The 19,486-nt window shown below is 40.5% G+C and overlaps 1 protein-coding gene across 2 annotated transcripts in view; it reads right to left on the bottom strand.

Annotated features, from left to right (window-relative positions):
* LOC126425002 (sortilin-related receptor-like) overlaps nucleotides 1–19,486 on the bottom strand; it is a 219,676-nt gene that overhangs the window by 144,435 nt on the left and 55,755 nt on the right. For both annotated transcript variants that reach the window (XM_050087901.1, XM_050087900.1), the window contains exons 9-13: nucleotides 16,826–17,018; nucleotides 12,355–12,555; nucleotides 6,389–6,563; nucleotides 4,458–4,696; nucleotides 3,366–3,591 (exon numbers count right to left, since the gene is read on the bottom strand). In XM_050087901.1, the coding sequence (XP_049943858.1) occupies nucleotides 3,366–3,591; nucleotides 4,458–4,696; nucleotides 6,389–6,563; nucleotides 12,355–12,555; nucleotides 16,826–17,018 (1,034 nt within the window). The remainder of the gene's footprint in view (nucleotides 1–3,365; nucleotides 3,592–4,457; nucleotides 4,697–6,388; nucleotides 6,564–12,354; nucleotides 12,556–16,825; nucleotides 17,019–19,486) is intronic.

Raw genomic sequence — 19,486 nt, 5'->3', positions numbered from 1 at the left:
AATTGATACTTCGGGTGAGTCAGCTGGAAACAGGAAATATAGCTCATTTTCCTAAATTATCATCCATGCAAGATGTTCACAAAGACTGTGAACGTTATTCACATAGTTTAGTTGCCCTTAAGGAAGAATTTGATCAACGCTTTCAAGATCTGACAGCACTAGACAGTGATTTTGAACTGTTCTCCTCTCCATATTCAGCGAATATTGAAGAGATTCGTCCTGAGCTGCAACTAGAAATTATTGACCTGCAGTGTGACAGAATACAGAGACAAATTTCAGAACAAGAAAAACATTTTGGAATTCTACAGACACTTCCCTCAGGATAGATTTCCTCGTTTGCACAAACTGGCGGCTACAATAATATCAATGTTCGGTTCCATGTATGTTTGTGAATAACTGTTCTCTGCAATGAAATGTAACAAGACGCACCTGAGAAACACATTGTCTGATCAAAATTTAAACTGCACGCTGCACCTAAAATGCACAAGAACAATTACTCCGAACATAGACACAATTGTAAAGGGCAAAAAGTACAAGATAACCGAGAATCCCACACTTCAGTGACACCTTTTATTGTGCAACAGTTCACAAATTAATACGAATGCAGAGGCATACACTAAGCTAATAAAATTATGTGGCACATGTACATTCTCCTATATTTGTTTCATTTGTCGCAGTAATAATTCATGAGTGAAATCCCTGCAGGTGGCCGCGGATTTACATTGACTGGCGGCAGCTGTAGTGTGCCCCACATGACTCTCCCCACTCTCCGCTCTGGTCCGGTAGTGGGGGTAGCGTGCTCGCGCTGCTCCGTGCTCGCGCCTTGCTGCTCACAGCTTGCTCCGCGAGCACGTATATTGTGAAGCCCTGTTCTAAGTTCTCATCTGTTTCCGATCGTGGCCGACTGCCATGATACACTGTCCGTATAATAAATATTTGTGACAATGAAGTTATAAATTTCACAGCTGTCCCATTAGTGTGATGATGAATGTTAAAAATAGTGACACCACTGATAACAGGGTTCATTTAGGCAAATGAAATTTCACGTACTCTGTAGTGTAAGGAAAGAGGGCCTTTTACATTTTTGCTCTGCAGCTTGGTGGTGGCTTGACCATTGTGGAGTAACCACACTCTCCAAGAATGAAAATGGAAGACAAGATGGTTTTGCAATAAATAAAATATGTGGTAATCTTGGATGTCATGTTGAGTTTTTAATGCTTATGTTGTATGAAAAGTTGTGCTCTACTCTTATTCATGAGTCCCTAATGATTTGTGCACCCATTCAAAGAAATGGGTGTATGTAAAAGCAATGTAGTGGGCTTGCTTGTTTGTGATAAGAGTAGAAATTATCTTCTTTTGCTCCAAGAACAGCTGCAGAATGTGAAGAAGTCAAGCTTCTCCTCGGCTATACATGGAATTTCAGAGTCATTGAGCAGTAGTACCTCTACATCAAGAGAATCAGCTATGGCGAAATTAGAAGAAAAAGTTAAATACAACATATTATGTCAGGTGACAGACCTCATAAAGGGTTCTGACTTAGCTTAAACTACGAGGAGAGTGCCAGAACCCACAGAAAACCTTAAACCAACAAGGAAACCACTTCATAAGTGAAAAAAGTGGAAAAAAGTGATCTGCATATTAATGTAAACCATCTCATTTCATGTCTACTTGTTTTATCAAAATGTAGGTAACCAATAAATGGTATAAATTTAGAACAGGTATAATGTTAAATTTTTAGACAGATACTTTATGACAATAAAATACAATAGTTTGTAATTTTGACTAGTCAGAATATGTTAAAAATAATTTTTTACACCCTGGTAAATTCCAGGCATCATAGAAAATATCTTCTTTTTCTACAAGTGTCAATGCAGTCTGAATTCATAATGTAGATTCTTCACTTCTTTTAACAGCTTAGCCAACTCCTTCTCCTAAATCTAATTCACCTCATAATTTTCCAAATCCAAAACCAGGTTCCTGGGCATTGACCTCCGTCTCACTTGAGTTAGCACCCTCAAAACCAAAAAATAAGCAAAAATACCTAAACCTTGCGAGTAACCACCCCTTCCATATCAAGTACACCCTTTCCATATAGCCTAGGCATCTGCTGTGAAAGTGTCACCCCCAACGGATCCCTTCACACCTACACCGTCAACTTCTCCCAGACTTTCCTCTGCCACAGCCTCCCCATAGATCTTGCCCTCAACAAATCTTCTCCTCTCAAACTCTATCAAATACATCTCTCGTGTCTCCCATGCCCCCACCCCCCCCCCCCCCCCAAAAAAAAATAAAAAGACAACCACATCAGTGCTGACAAACCCCTCCCCCTGGCCTCTAATGTCATGATACGTTACTCCACTAGAGCTACGTTTCCCTCAACTCAAACCCTGAAATGAGCTCTCTCCTGGATACCCTCCCCCTTACAACCTTTGTAACACTCTTGTTAAGTGGTATGACATTTCCCGTCCATTATCCTTAACCGAGGTTTCCTACCCCACATCACTGCTGTGAAATGTGTTCTATGCTTATACCAACTACCACCTACTCCAGAATCACCACTGGGAATCCTACAACACCAAGAGCAGAACAACTGGCAATACTAAATAACCGGCGTCCGCTGCCTGATCTTTTATAGAGGAATGACAACCATTAAATTGGCTGAGTGCATGCACGGATACAGAAGACCTTCACAACTTTTTGATCATCTAGTACCAAGTTGCTGTGGATGCTCTGCAGCAAGACTTGACATACATGAGTGCTCATTACACCATATTCGCTGTTTGGATCCTCCCAACCAATACAATTTACTCTCAACTCCAGATACAGGAACTTACTTTCTAACATATCCTGGCATCCCATCACCATCATGGACTACCCCTCCTCTGAAAGTATCAACCCCATTACTTTTTATTTATACGTTGAACTGACTTATATGTTACTTTTTGATCTCTCCCTTACCCCCCCCCCCCCCCCCCCTCCTTTTCCCACATTCCCACCAACCAGCGTCATTTTGGTTTTTCCCTGTTTCCTTTTCTGCTTTCCTACTTGTTCATAACTGCACAACTAATTTTCTTCCTATTGTGTCTTGACTGAATCTGACACTGTGATTATCCATGTACTACACATGACCACTTACTCTCTGCCTGATTTTTTCTCTCCTTTATTATTTCACTTCACTAACTCCCCTCTTCCCCTCCCAACCTGATCAGTTGTCTCTTTTTGCGGCAACACAGTATTCATTATACTGCAGTGGAAATTCAGAAATTTAATTTTCCTGTGTTTTACTGACACACAAAAATACTCTGAAATTGGAGTAAACATTAGCAAAAACTGCTTCACAAATATGGTGAAAAATGTTCACTAACCGTATTTGCAATTATCTTCTTGAAACCTTTGCCATCCAGATCTGCAGAACCAATGTAATCAAGTCGTGCATCCACCCAGTAGATGCGTTCCGCGATGTGGTCAACTGTAATTCCGTTAGGCCAGTCCACATACGATCTACCAAACAGCCGCCTGGGGTCAGAACCGTCGGAGTTGGCACGACTCACCGATGGATTGTTTGGTGCCCAATCAGTCCAGAACAACAATCTAGGGATAAGACAAAAATACATCTGTTTACTGAAATTTACAGTCACTTTTTACGTATTCACAATGGAAGATTTGCTAAAGTAGTCATGTGAGGCACATCAAGATAAAAATGGTCACTTTTTTCAAGTGCTTTTTTTAATTTAGATGAATTTCCATCGTGTTGTAAATGCATTAATACTTCATATATATGCAAAATGTGCTTCTGTTAAAGAATACAGAAACTGATGCTATGCTACAACACAATTAGTGAATATTGACACCGGTGATATCTAACCCTGTAACATCTTTAAGTTTTCACTCTCCTCAGAATGCTCACCTCTAAGGAACTTCAGAGACGAAAAAGATGGATGTAACCTGATATCTATTCAGGTCAGTAGGAAGATTCTTCATATCCATATAAAGTAATTTTTTTCAAATAGCCTACTATCTCTTTTACTTTGAAGTACTGGCTAAAGTCTCAAAGTTGTCACATTTCCTGATCACTCCACTACACATTACATATCCTCTGTAGCCCTCCAACAGATGACTATGAATGTCTACAGTTTCATTTTCCTTGAATTTACAAGATCAGCTTCCACGACCAACCAAATAAAACAGCAAAAAAATTCATAACAAGAATCTCATAGCACCTTTGAGACCACTGGAAAGTGCCACAGTAGCTATATGTATTGAACAGCGTGTTCTTTCTGGATGCATCAGATACAGTATTTCCCTTGCAGATATATTTTGTGACAGAAGTAATACAATTACAAACAGCCAACACCAGAATGTTTAAGCACCACATGACAGAAACAGCTCTAGGGTAATTTTAACACAGACATATTTTCAAAAATATTCTACAGTTTCAATGCACACAGGCTACAAACCCTTGCTGAGGATGAACAGCAATCCCACGAGGTTTGGACAGAGTTGGTGGTGAAAGAATGGTAGCACGCATGCGGCCCTCTACATTCAGATCGGTTCGTACAACCTCTATCATTGAGCGCACTCCATCCACAAAGTACAGGTGGTGTGATACCCAGTCTAAGGCCATCCCTTCAACTGACGACAGATTCGAACTTACTAGAATCTCATGATAAATTTCGCTGCCATTGAGGCACTGGCGCTGTAAAAGAAAAAAGGAAGTCAAGGGTTATTCCCTCTCTGTGCATATAAGAATAGTGCTTTTATTTTTTACATTTGTATCACAAAGCTTAAGCACACAGCCATAATGAGAATTACAATATTTCATTTCTAATTTTGATACTAATGTATTAATACAATACCAACATATTCTGAAGACACACAGCTGAAAGAGGTATGAAGCTTGCTCATTTGCTCGGTATATTACAGGTAGGAAGATATACGTTTGTTTCACTATATATGTCATGTTTAAAAGCAAAAGTAATAGTTAACAACATTACATTGTTGTTCATCCACTCCTTGGAATCATTTGTTTAGACTTTGAGATAGCTAAAAAATTTTCAGCATTGAAACATCCTTTTAAGTTCAATAGCCTCTGACAACAAAAAAATGGTCATATTTTTAACAAGAATGCTGGCTTTTTTTAAATGAATTTCATTTATGCGATCTTTACAAGTTATCAACTGAATTGCCTCAAAGCAATGTTGCAACAAGTTTCGTAGTCACTGGTGGTAGTTTAACTGAATCTGACCAATTTGATATGCCAATTAAGTCAGTGTCAGATGGTGTAAAATGACCATCTTCTTGCTCTGCTGCATAAATCATTACAGGGTTCTGAACTACTAATATTGCTATTGATAGCAGTGATTTGACTGAATCACATTCCCACCCACCCCCACCCCTCCCACCAAAGCAGTCCACTTTGGAAAATTTGAATGTGTCTCCATATTCTCTTTTAAAGGGGAAAAGTCGGCTGAAGCACACAGATGGTGTACCTCCCTCTCCCCCCCCCCCCCCTCCCACCACCACCACTAAAGGAAAATTAAACAATGGAAAGTCCAGGATGAAGTAATAACAATATGGAAGGAATAGATTGGTATTCACCATACATACGAGGCATTGAGCTGCAGGCAGGTACAATGAATAATAATGAAAAAAAAAAAACACTAGAAATATTTCTGGTGTCCCTTTTCATTGTGTCTGTATGCAATTCAACACCTCTTCTGTGGTGGATAGCAATATATCCTTTCCATATTATTTGTTCACCAAGGAAATGTATTTTTATTCATACTAAGTTTTCCGCTACAACATCAATCATTGCAGCAAAGTCACAATGACACAAGATGCACTGGAACACATCCTCCAATACATACTTATTCATAAAATTAATAACTATTTCAAAATATAATGTAACTATATAGATAAAAAGTATCTACTACCCAGTGATGGCAAGAGAACACACACATAAAATTACTTAAATCTGCAAGCTTTCAGAGCCAGTGATGACTTCTTCTGGCAGAAGGGTTGAATGGGAACAGAGAGGGGTGAAGGAAAAGCACTGGAGATGTTTACGAAGTAGAGTTTGATAAAGACTGATCAATCGGTCTTTCCTTCTCATCCCGTCGGTGAATTTCACTGACCTGGGGTTCTGGGCAACTTTTCCGAATTCTCCCACCAGCTCTTTTCCTTCACCTCTCTTCCTTCCCCTTTGACCCTTCTGCCAGGAGGAGAATCCACTGGTTCCAAAAGTTGTGTGTTCATTCCCCTGCCGCCACTTTGTGAGCAGATCTTTTGTCTACCCAATTACAAAGCACGATTACTGAAACATCTGCTGTCCCAGAAAAACCATTTATTAAAAGAGACAAAGCAACACTATTAAAATGGAGAATCTTACCCCAATAGTGTCATTAGCTATGTCAGCCCAATAAACGCAGTTGTTGTGGAGGTCAAAATCAATAGCAATCACATTCTGCAATCCCCTCACTGGTAGCTCTTCCCAAGTGTCCTCCGACAAATCATAGCGAGCTATCCGTTCTCGCTGCGCTACGATTAGAAATTCTCTTAGCTCTCTGCAACACACAAACAAACAAGAATCAGAAACATGAAGAACTTTTGCTTTTAGATTTTTTCCACAACAACACTGTTACAGGTGGAATTTCCAGTGAAATCAGTACACATTCAGATCATGTACCAACACCATAAAGCACATATTCACTTGTAGATCCCCTCCCCTGAATGCTTTAAAGTGATCATATGTTCTGCGTTTGAGAATATAATACGATGCAAGCTGTTCAAAATACTGAGGAAGACAGGAGTGAGCAATATGGAAATATGACGAATCTAAACGTGTGTAAGAACCGAGAGGGAACAATAAGATTGGAAGACCAAGCATGAAGTGCTCAGATTAAAAAGTGTGTAAGACAGGGATGTAATCCTTTACTCTTCTGTTCAATCTATGCATCAAGGCAGTGATGGTGGAAATAAAAGACAGCTTAAAGAGTGGGACTGAAATTAAGGGGGAAAGGAAGATATGCTGATGATGATGCATTCCTCAGAAATAAAATAAACAGTCTAATGAGCATAGAATATGGATTGAGAGTAAACCAAAGAAAGACAACAGTAATGAGTAAGCAGAAATGAGGTCAACAACAAACTTATCAGAATTGGGGACCACAAAGTAGACAAAGTTAAGGAATTCTGCTACCTTGGAAGCAAAATAACACATGACAGACAAAGCAATGACGGCATAAAAACCAGATCATCATAGGCAAAGTGGGCATTATTGCCCAAGAGAAGTCTGCTAGTAATAAATATGGGCCTTCATTTGAGGAAGAAATTTCTGAGAATATACATTTGGAGCACAGTATTGTATGGTAGTGAAACACTCACTGTGCAAAAATGGAACAGAAGAGGATATAAACGTTTGAGATGTGGTGCTACAGAAGAATGTTGAAAATTAGGTAGAATGGTAAGATACGAAATGAGGTGGTTCTCTGCACAATCGGTGAAGAAAGAAACTTATGGTAATCACCAACAAGAAGAAGGGACAGGATGAAAGCACATGTGTAGGACATACTCTCAAATGAAGACATTACCACAAGAAAGGAATTCGCGGCAGGGTGCATCAAAACTGGAGGGGCCGGGGAAGCGAGAGGGGAGAGGGAGAACACAATATAAACTTTACAATAAGCACCCTTTCATGTGTTATCTCCCCACCTGTGATAATGCACTAACCTCTCTATATTTACTTTGCTCTTTATACTGTCAACTTGTAACAGTACACTTTAATAGAAATCTCAGTTGTTAAGAGTGTATGGAGTATCGTTTGTTCTATAGGTGAATAGATGCCTGTCTGAAAGCAGAACAGCTAAACTCTCGCATTTTACTCTTCAATCATAAATTTAATTATATTACATTGCACATATTAACAATAAGACAATTAATTCTTAGCTGTCAGTCCCCAGTTCGGGTATTTCTAAACATATTCTACAACACAGTCCGTGCCTTTGATGTAAATGCATCAATAGCTCTTCCAGTCTTCTCTGTAAGTAGCTCAATGATATTTATCATTACCTGTGACCAATATTGCTCATAATATTGGTAGTAAGAAGAGGAAGCCAAGTAATGTACCTTCTGTACTGTACAGTGCCTTGTGAAATGTATATATAGATGTAGATTTATGCATAGAAATTAATAGATAAACATGAACAAGTTAGAATAAACTGATAAGAGTTTGTGGACAACTTCTCTAAGTATGTACATGTATATGAGATATTACAAGACAGAAAAAGTTGCTTACATATTACAGAGACAATTTACACAAAGCACATTTATTTTACATTCAAGTAATGTATATGTCAGGTACCAATCTAAAAAAAAAAGTTCAGATGCTGACAAGAGATAACTCCAGTCCTCTCCAAGAAACTCATAACAGAAGGGAGTTTTCATTATTTAGAGGTCACACGCTCCAGGTGTCTGTCTGGTTCGAATAAAAATTTTGTCCAAAGCTAGGCTATGTGTTCTATCTTTTCTAATAACTGGTTGAAGGTTGCAACATAATACTGATGAGTGGACTCAGAATGCCAAGTCCTTTGTAAATCTGACTCAATTTTGTGTTCACTAAACTAACATTTACATATCCTCTCAAACTCGTGGAGTTTTACTCCATTTAACATGACAAAGTTTTACTACATTTCCTGTTCCCCTGCAAGGTGTGTATCTCTCTCTGTCAGGCACTGCCGGACTAAACACACACACACACACACACACACACACACACACACACACACACACACACAGAGAGAGAGAGAGAGAGAGAGAGAGAGAGAGAGAGAGAAGCATCAAAACTACAGAAGGAAATGGAATAAAACTTCTTGCATTGAGAGTACGTGCAATGAAATAACAGTAGTTAAAAAACTGAGTCAGATTTGCAAACAACTTGCCAGTAAGTTCCCACTTATCAATATGATATTGCACCGTGTCTGGCCTGGATACACGCACTGATTCAGTTGGGAAGGGTGTCATGAAGCCATTGTATTCTCTTCTGAGACAAGCTGCTCCATGGCACTCGATATCCTGGGTACTGCCACTAAGACAGAGTTGATGTCCTTGCTGGTCCCATGCAGGTCTTATCAGGGACTGATCTGGGGACACACGTGTGTGACAAGTGGAGAAGCACCGTTGAAAAATGCTACCACAATACTGTCACATGAGAGCTAATACATGAAATGTCTATGTCATTCCATTGTGCGAGGGGGTAAAAGGAAAAGAGAAAGAAAAGGAATTATTTTAATAGCTATATATTTTCAAACTGTTTACAAAGCAACCTTATCCCCATCAAAATACTCTCCATTACAACTAATACATTCACTCCATCAATGCTTCCACTATTCGAAACGTTTTTTGTAGTCATCCTTAGAAATGGCTGACAGCTGCTCCCTTTTTTTTTTCCTTGTCTTCTTCAATGTTGTCATACCGGTGTCCTTCCATGTATCTTTTCATGCATGGAAATAACAAAATGTTCCACGGAGTGAAGTGAGTAAGGTGTGTGGAGCAGCGGAACTGTGCTATTTTTAGCCACAAACAACAGAGGTGGCCTTGTGCAGGTGCGTTGTCATGATGGAAGAACCGGTCTCCAGTCTGATACAAATCAGGTCTTTTTTGACGAACACTGTTGTGCGATCTTCTTAAAACTACAAAATAAATGGTTGGATTGCTTGCCTGACCTGGTGGAACAAGTTTTTTCAATATTTTTGTTGATTCGGATAATTGACAGATGTCCAGAATGAGGTCTGTCATTAATCGACATTCCCCCATTTTTAAATCGAGCAAACTGCTCGTACACTCGAGTTTTTTCCATAGTGCCATCTTGGTACACTGTTTTCAACATTAAAACAGTTTCAGCAGAAATTTTACATAGTAGAAAAAATTTCACAGCTGCACATTATTCACTTAAACTCCGAGAAGGAAAAAAAAAAAAAGAAAAAGAAAAAAAAAACAGGGCCAGCATAACCAGTCACTGCACATGAACAGAACAGGCTAGGTTAACAACACAGACGGCACTGAACTGACAATACATACATGCCTAACAGCAGAAATGTGTACTGTACAAGCACCACCCAAAGCAATGTTATTTTTGTGTGTGTGTGTGTGTGTGTGTGTGTGTGTGTGTGTGTGCGCCCCCCCCCCCCCCCCCCCCTCATACAGCCAGTTCCCTCAACCACTACCAGCCATGACCTGAGGTCATTTACATCATTTACAATGGCTCCCTACACTATCATGCTAGTAGTAACACCACTGTGTCTGTCCAATGCACTGAAGAATGGGACTTCTCGCCAGGTTGCCGCTACACTTACTGACGAGGGGCATTACGGTACTGCAAAACTGCAATTCGTCACCGAGCACAGTGCGACGTCATTTGTCAGCTGTCCACACCTCCCAGTCACAGCATCACTCTAAATGCACGTATCTGTGTTGTGGTGTTAATGGCAGCTTACACATGGGATGGTAATTCCCTAGTATGGCTGCTGCCTGCCTCTGACCAGTGGTGCGGGATGACACAGAACATTGCAGGGAGTCCACTACTTGTTCTCAGATGGCAGGCACAGATGTGCACTTGGCACATCATCACGTACAGCAGTCCTTCCTCGTGGTAGTCAGACGTGGTCGACTGGAACCTCAATGACTAATAAGTTTGCCCTCGTGTTCCCATGCTGTCCAAAATCAGGCCACTGTCACATCCGAAAGCCCAAAAAGTCTGTATGTTGCACAACTGGCCCAGCTGGCAAAATGGAGAACCTCAATGAGGCCCCTTCCCGACGATACCAAGTGCCGATAATGCCATCTCACACGAGTACACGCCATCTCCTCTTCCTTCACAGTGCTCCCTCGACACCCGATATTTCACGCTTCCTTATGTACACTGACAGCTCAGGTAACAACACCCTGCAACACTCCCCTGTCCCCTCCAATCTTGATGTGGTCCATCACAAATTCGTTTCTTGTGCTAACCTCTTCATCTGAGAGTAGCACCTGCATATGTGCTACCATCCTATCCCTCCTCCTTGTCAGTAGCTACCTCAAGCTGCTTTCTTCAGAGATTCTGCAGAGAACCACCTGATTTTTTTCTTTCTACCTGTCATACCGATGTATGACTCTTCATTTACATACTTGCCAGTGGTGTGAACGTGTACAAAGTTATGTTGACATCCGACGATGTTTTCAGAGTGCTTAACTTTTTTCATCTGGCAGAATTGATATAAAAGATGATGACTCTTTTTTTTTTTTTTTTTTTTTTGCAGTCTCTAGTTCGACTGGTAATTTCATTTTTATGCACAATATTTCGAGGACTGAACAAGCCATTGTCATGTGGTTTTGCATTCACTTTTAAGGGCATCTTTTGAAACATCTACCAAAAATACTACAACTATCATACCAAAAGGAAATTATGCATGAGAAAATTTTATTATTTCAAGGAAAGAGAATGGCTGGCCAAACAGCACACAAAATACCACATACTGCCAAAAGACAATCCACAAATTCAAAACTGTTAGTTGTTCTTTTCTGAGTGACATGTCTTTTTCCTAACCTCCCCCTTCCTTTCCCCCAAAACTATTCATCCCTGCTCCCTGGAAATGGAATTAAGTTCTGAAGGCTAAGCAGTTTTTTTAAATACTTTTACTTATACAGCATGTTTCGCAATCACATTACACACTTCTAGAGGTTGTAGAGGGGACTTAGTAGGTCAAGATTTACATAGGAACCCATGTCCAGAAACGTCATCCGACAACACTAAAGAGTGCCAAAGTTATAGGTAAGGCACCTGTCAAAGTATGTATATACAGGTTGATTCTGTGACAATATTACAAACTTTCTAGGATGATAGAGAAGGACAAATGTATCAACTTGATGCAAGGGTTCTAGTACTGGAAACAAATGAGTTGAAAGTATTAAGCGAAAATCATTCTGATACCTCTGACAGTGGCATACATGTACAGCAATTTTCAGAGGTGGTGGTATGGAACAAAACCAGAAAATATGTCTAGTAAACATGAGTTCTAAAAGGTATACCTTAAGAGGTATGAGCACTTGTGCAATAGAGAAGATGTATTTCGCAGTAGTAAATATGTAACACAAGTTGTGAAATACACTGTATATGTGTATTGGCAATATGGGGAATTACACCCTCTCAAGAGTAAATAAGTCCTCCTCAAACATTCTGTTTAACTGTAAAAAAATACTGTCTGTCCTCTATAAATTGTGCATACATAACAGAGTTATTGACTTGACAGAACACTCACAAACATTCTTATTAGACTTTAAAAGAAGGTGAGGAGAACAATCATAACACAAAATACTTACCGAACGGGGCACGGCAGAGACTCTGGGAGGTAGCGCTGTTCGTTGCCGCCCTGACACGCGTCTCCCGGGATATGAATGTAGCCTTTTGTTCGGCTGTAGAATGCTCCCGGCTTACATGTATCTGGAATCTCATAGGGGCTTTCCACTGTCTTGTTGCGGATGCAGTCCAGTGATGTCTCGTGTTGGAAGAAGCCCACATCACTGTAAGCAATTAGTTTTTGCTCATACAGAATTAAGTTTTGCACACAGGGCTGCATGCAAGAACAGCAATGACTAGGGAATGTAACAGTCAGCTTCACAATTTGTGCAGGAATTAATTTCAAAACTGTGGACTGCAAGGGAACAAAATAAGATTTCTGTCTTTTGCAGCAATACTGGCACAGTGCTCATAGCACAGTGTCACTTTTGCCCATATTCTTCCTTTGTACAGGATTTTTACTACAAGCTATGCACAACTAGTCGAAAAGGAATGAAGACACATCTCTGGATGCAGGCTAAAGTCAGTTCCTTAGTAAAACATGTCACTTTTCTTTTTATAAACCGTGGCTTCATGACAGATTACAACTATACATATTGTAATGGCCGATTTCGATTGCACCCATTTTCTTTTATCAAATGAAACTACAGTATAACCTCGTTAGCGCGAACTCGCACAAGACGAACTCGCGGTTAACGCGAAAAAAATATTGGTCCCGCCAGGAATACATTAGTTCTTATGGTGTGTTTTATCGGTTAACACAAATTTTGGTTCCTAGCGTAATTAAATTTCACCGTAATTCAAACTTCCGACCCTAGAGTATTGTAAAGTGTAAATTTTTTTTCCGAAATAAATGTAGGAAATGTAGCTACAAAGCTAATTATACTGATTGTTGACTCGTTTTTAATGTATTGTAGGTCGGTAGCCGCGATTATCACCTCAACAATCAGCGTATGCTGTACATTGTAAGACATTCAATAAAGTGTGCAGCAGCATTTAGGAATGCACTCAGTGCCAGATTTGACAGGTGTTCTGTTAGTCGTAGCCGTATCAAGTTGGATTACTGGATAAAATCTACAGTTACAACCGGTACCAGAGCACGCGAAAATGGAAAAGAGGAAACAGACAGCTCTAAATGTACAGTTAAAGCTTAAGATTCTAGATGAAGTGGACCGTGGTACCAAGAAAACAGCAATTGCAGAGCAGTTTGGAATACCTAAATCTACTTTATCTACGATTATTAAGAATCGAAAAAAAATTATTAATGCTGCGGCATCAGGTTCTGGAAACAAATTTAAACGACTTCGTACCACCAAGTATGAAGACATCGAGACATTACTGCTAGAATGGTTCAATCATATGCGTGCATCTAACATACCTTTAACTGGCCCTGTGATTCAGTCGAAAGCAAATGATATTGCTAAAGATATGGGCATCGAAGACTTCCGTTGCTCTGGTGGTTGGTTGTATCGGTTCCAAAAGAGACATTCAATTTCACCTGTACAAATTTGTGGTGAAGCAAATAAAGTTGATGAAGAAAGTACGAACAGCTGGTTGCATGAATTCAACCGAGTGAGGGAAAGTATACCACGTGTGATGTGTTTAACATGGATGAAACTGAATTTTTCTACAATCTTTTTCCAAATCACACCCTGGGGATAAAAGGTGATAAGTGTCACGGTGGAGCACGAAGCAAACAACGTGTGACTGTTGTACTGTGCTGTAATGCTGACGGCAGTGAGAAGTTTCGTCCCTGGGTTATCCGTAAATCCGAGAAACAACGTTGTTTAAAACATAAATATGGACACTTTACCTTGCATCTACTCTCACCACAAGAAAGCTTGGATCGATGCCACATCATTTCTCAAGTGGCTTCTTTGTTTCAACAGTCAAATGGTTGCTCAAAATAGACTTGTTGTTCTTACATTGGACAGATGTACTGCCCATAGCGTTCATGATCTGAACCTATCCAGCAAAGGTTCAGTTTTTTCCACCCAATGCCACAAGCCGCCTTCAGCCTTTGGTTCAAGGCATAATCTCTCTCATAAAGAGAGCTTATCATAAGCGACTTGTAAGAGCTGCAATTCATGCTGCTGAAAACAATAGTGACACCCCAAATTGGAATCTGCTTGACGCAATAAAAGCCATCGCAGCAGCCTGGAACTCAGTATCACCACATCATATAGGGAAGTGCTTTAACAGAGCTTGGAGACATAGCAACATTGAAGATGTCACTTCACCTGATGAATGGACAGTTCTGCAGGACGTTGCGAACCCTGGGATTAGTTTCGAAGAATTCATTAGTGTAGACGGCAATATTGCCATATGTGGTTTTGTGAAATCTGATGTGCCAAAATCTGTGAACGAGGTGCAAGAAGGGCCATCAGAAGAAAGTGAAGAGGAAGAGAATACAGATACCATTCCACCTACCTGTCATGAGATGTTTACAGCCTTGGATTGTTTAGAACAGTTCGCTTCAACATCCGACGTCACTGCTGGGTTTACGGACGCTATCATTACAATTGGTTGTGAAATTACAAAATATTATCGTTCCCATGAACGTCAGCGAACCATGACCAAAATTTTTCCAAGAAAGTAACGTACATAATTTGTGAGTACTTGGATTTTACAATCACTTTATAGTGTTATAAGTCTACAATAACGTGATTGATAGTGTAGTGCATTACTATTGCTGTACATGTAGACTTATTAAAATCTGTGTTTTTCACTTAACACGAATTTTTTTAACACGAACTCCTGATTTTTCGGTCCCTTCGGATTCGTGTTAACGACGTTTTACTGTATTTAGTTCCAGAGACATTTTCAAGTCGCAAAAATCTATGAAATATATATGCAGACTTAAGTGACAAAAATTTGTACAAAGGACGGGATACAAATCCAGGTCTCCTGATCACAAGGTAGATGCACTAACCACCACACCACCCTGGCACAGTGGCTTTGCACAACTGCATGGACTCATGGACTACCTTGGCACGCCTCCATCCTCAATCCAAATTCCCATTCACCCCTCAGCCAAATTTTGTATTTCTCCTAAATTCAAGTGGCATTGCTGTGCAACTGTACTGGAATAGCACCACAGCATTGAATGAAATGACGGGTCCTACATGAAAGTCGTGCATACTCGTACATGCTTTAAGCAAATGCACAATTGCACTGACTACCCCAGCGTGTCCCACTCCTTAGTCCAAATTCCCATTCACATCTCAGCCCACTTGGTATTCCTCCTAAACTCCAATAGCATTGCACAAGCTCTCCAGCTCTATTGGAATAGTACCTCAGCATAAACCAAAATGGGGGGATCTTGCCTGAAACCCAGGCACGGGGGCTGTAATCAGAAATGACACAATGAGTTCTGTTCAAAAAATTCTGGAACTTTGTCCACCAAACTTTTCTACACTACCATTTACTTATTGTGCATAGTCTTCTTCGAAACACACTCCTCCACAATAGACACATCGCTTCAACACCGTTTCCACTTTCAGAAGCAGCCTCGGTACACCTCTTGCCCGATCGCACGAAGCGCCATCTGCAAATTTTCTTTTATCTTGTCTATCGCTGCAAATCTTCATCCTTTCAATGGGATTTTCAACTTTGGAAATAAAGGTCCGCAGGGGCCAGGCTGAGAGAATACGGAGGATGAGGCAGCACAGTGCAATTTTTTTTGCAATAGTCATGCACCAACAGGGTCGAATGTGCATGTGCGTTGTCATAATGCAAGAGCCACTAATTGCCTCACCACATATCATGCTGTTTCCTTCTCAGGATTTCACGACATGATCCAGTTGAAACGTTACATTCTTCTGCAATCTCTTGGACAGTCAGTCTTCGATTGGCACACGCAATGTTGCTGATGTTCCTGACACTAGTACCAGTGGTATAAGTTGAAGGGCATCCTGACTGAGCGTCATCTTCCATCCAGCCATTTGTAAGCCGCGTGAACCATCACCCTAGGCTTCCTGCATTATTCGGTGCATGTGTGTAAACATTTTCTTGAATTTCACACAAAATTTAATGCAAATGCACTGCTCCTCTAACTCTACCATCACAAAATTTGCAAACGGTGTGACACAATGTTCTGTTAACACAGCACTGAACAGTAATAGGTATACAACAATCAAACTTCCAGCAGTTACGCAACCACAGGTGCGGGCTGGAATGCCAACCACATTCCGCTCCTACACACCATTAGCACGACAATACAAATGTTCCAGAATTTTTTTGAACAGACATCATATGTGGTTCCAGAGACCTTCATGAGTCTCAAACATCTATAATCATAGATGTCAGTACTTGTACCTGCCTTGTGTGGATGCACTGTAACACGTATTTGCATATCCAGGTACATAATACTCTTCGTGCCAGTTTGTCATTTACTGCACAATGCCTTCATGGTGTTGCAATCTTAACAGACAGCAGTGTAGTTCAGTGGCATACATAACTGCATCCTGCGACAGGCTTACTGCGAGTACTCACCAGACAAAGTCATCCCTCTCGCAGCCGCAGGGCTCCATCTGGACCATCCTGACGTAGTCGCGCCCGCTGTAGCAGTTGCTGTGAGGGGTGCGCCGCTCAAATGTCTCCTGCATCCCCATTACACACGGCATGTGACCGACATGGTCCGTGCTCGGCGACCAGAACTTGTAGTCATCCTTGGTGCAGTTGTACTCTGTAAAACAGGAAGATTAAACAGCTGTGTATTTGCCTTCTTACACAAAGTATAGATGCAAAACCACACACAACAATACAAGGAAATTTTTCACCAAGTAGCTACTAAAATTAGTTAGTTTTCAAATTAGTTTTAGGATACTGCAACGGCATTTTCAACACATTAGAAAATCTGTCCCTCTCAATTGTGCACATAGAATGGCAAACAAATACTGATGGTCCGTTCCTTTTTTGTTTTTTTTTTTTTTTTTGCAAATGGCTTAAGCTACAGGCTTTTCGCATCACATTTGTTGGCTTCATTAACTCACAACCGAACTGTCAACTTCCAGCCAACACCTTGGGCAAAGCTACAGATTAGTCCATCACCACAACCAGATTTATTTAATTTCACATTCGCTGGCTTCACCAACTCACAATCCAACTGTCACCTTCCGACAAAACCTACACTGCAGGCTAATCTACAGATCAATCTGCCACCACAATGTTTTAATGCTTTCAACTTCTTTGGCTTTGCCATCCTAAAACAAAAATGTGAATATACGCATCAATAGATGACGTGTCACCAGCCATTAACTTGACGTTACTGTTGTTGGCTTGAGTTCGTTCTGGTCATTATATTTTTATTTTTTCCTTCAATTCAATAACTATCAATTTAAACATAAAATTCATAATATATATGCTAATTAACATGCATCTAATCATCATTTTTATGAAATATTTGTGTCGTCTTATTTCTTATCACATACTGCACAAAAATGTCAGTTTTCATTACAAATATAAATTCTTAATTACCCCCCCCCCCCCCCCCCCCCCATGAACCATGGACCTTGCCGTTGGTGGGGAGGCTTGCGTGCCTCAGCGATACAGATGGCCGTACCATAGGTGCAACCACAACGGAGGGGTAACTGTTGACAGGCCAGACAAACATGTGGTTCCTGAAGAGGGGCAGCAGCCTTTTCAGTAGTTGCAGGGGCAACAGTCTGGATGATTGACTGATCTGGCCTTGTAACATTAACCAAAACGGCCTTGCTGTGCTGGTACTGCGAACGGCTGAAAGCAAGGGGAAACTACAGCCGAGGACATGCAGCTTTACTGTATGATTACATGATGATGGCGTCCTCTTGGGTAAAATATTCCGGAGGTAAAATAGTCCCCCATTCGGATCTCCGGGCGGGGACTACTCATGAGGACGTCGTTATCAGGAGAAAGAAAACTGGCATTCTACGGATCGGAGCGTGGAATGTCAGATCCCTTAATCGGGCAGGTAGGTTAGAAAATTTAAAAAGGGAAATGGATAGGTTAAAGTTAGATATAGTGGGAATTAGTGAAGTTCGGTGGCAGGAGGAACAAGACTTTTGGTCAGGTGATTACAGGGTTATAAATACAAAATCAAATAGAGGTAATGCAGGAGTAGGTTTAATAATGAATAAAAAAATAGGAGTGCGGGTTAGCTACTACAAACAGCATAGTGAACACATTATTGTGGCCAAGATAGACACAAACCCCATGCCTACTACAGTAGTACAAGTTTATATGCCAACTAGCTCTGCAGATGATGAAGAAATTGATGAAATGTATGACGAGATAAAAGAAATTATTCAGGTAGTGAAGGGAGACGAAAATTTAATAGTCATGGGTGACTGGAATTCGTCAGTAGGAAAAGGGAAAGAAGGAAACATAGTAGGTGAATATGGATTGGGGGGAAGAAATGAAGGAGGAAGCCGCCTTGTAGAATTTTGCACAGAGCATAACTTAATCATAGCTAACACTTGGTTCAAGAATCATGAAAGAAGGTTGTATACCTGGAAGAAACCTGGAGATACTAAAAGGTATCAGATAGATTACATAATGGTAAGACAGAGATTTAGGAACCAGGTTTTAAATTGTAAGACATATCCAGGGGCAGATGTGGATTCTGACCACAATCTATTGGTTATGAACTGCAGATTGAAACTGAAGAAACTGCAAAAAGGCGGGAATTTAAGGAGAGGGGACTTGGATAAACTGAAAGAACCAGAGGTTGTAGAGAGTTTCAGGGAGAGCATAAGGGAGAAATTGACAGGAATGGGGGAAAGAAATACAGTAGAAGAAGAATGGGTAGCTCTGAGGGATGAAGTAGTGAAGGCAGCAGAGGATCAAGTAGGTAACAAGACGAGGGCTAATAGAAATCCTTGGGTAACAGAAGAAATATTGAATTTAAATGATGAAAGGAGACAATATAAAAATGCAGTAAATGAAGCAGGCAAAAAGGAATACTAACGTCTCAAAAATGAGATTGACAGGAAGTGCAAAATGGCTAAGCAGGGATGGCTAGAGTACAAATGTAAGGATGTAGAGGCTTGTCTCACTAGGGGTAAGATAGATACTGCCTACAGGAAAATTAAAGAGACCTTTGGAGAAAAGAGAACCACTTGTATGAATATCAAGAGCTCAGATGGCAACCCAGTTCTAAGCAAAGAAAGGAAGGCA

The sequence above is a fragment of the Schistocerca serialis genome, chromosome 10, assembly GCF_023864345.2.
Source record: "Schistocerca serialis cubense isolate TAMUIC-IGC-003099 chromosome 10, iqSchSeri2.2, whole genome shotgun sequence".
NCBI lineage: Eukaryota > Metazoa > Arthropoda > Insecta > Orthoptera > Acrididae > Schistocerca > Schistocerca serialis.
This window is presented reverse-complemented; position numbering and strand designations above follow the sequence as displayed.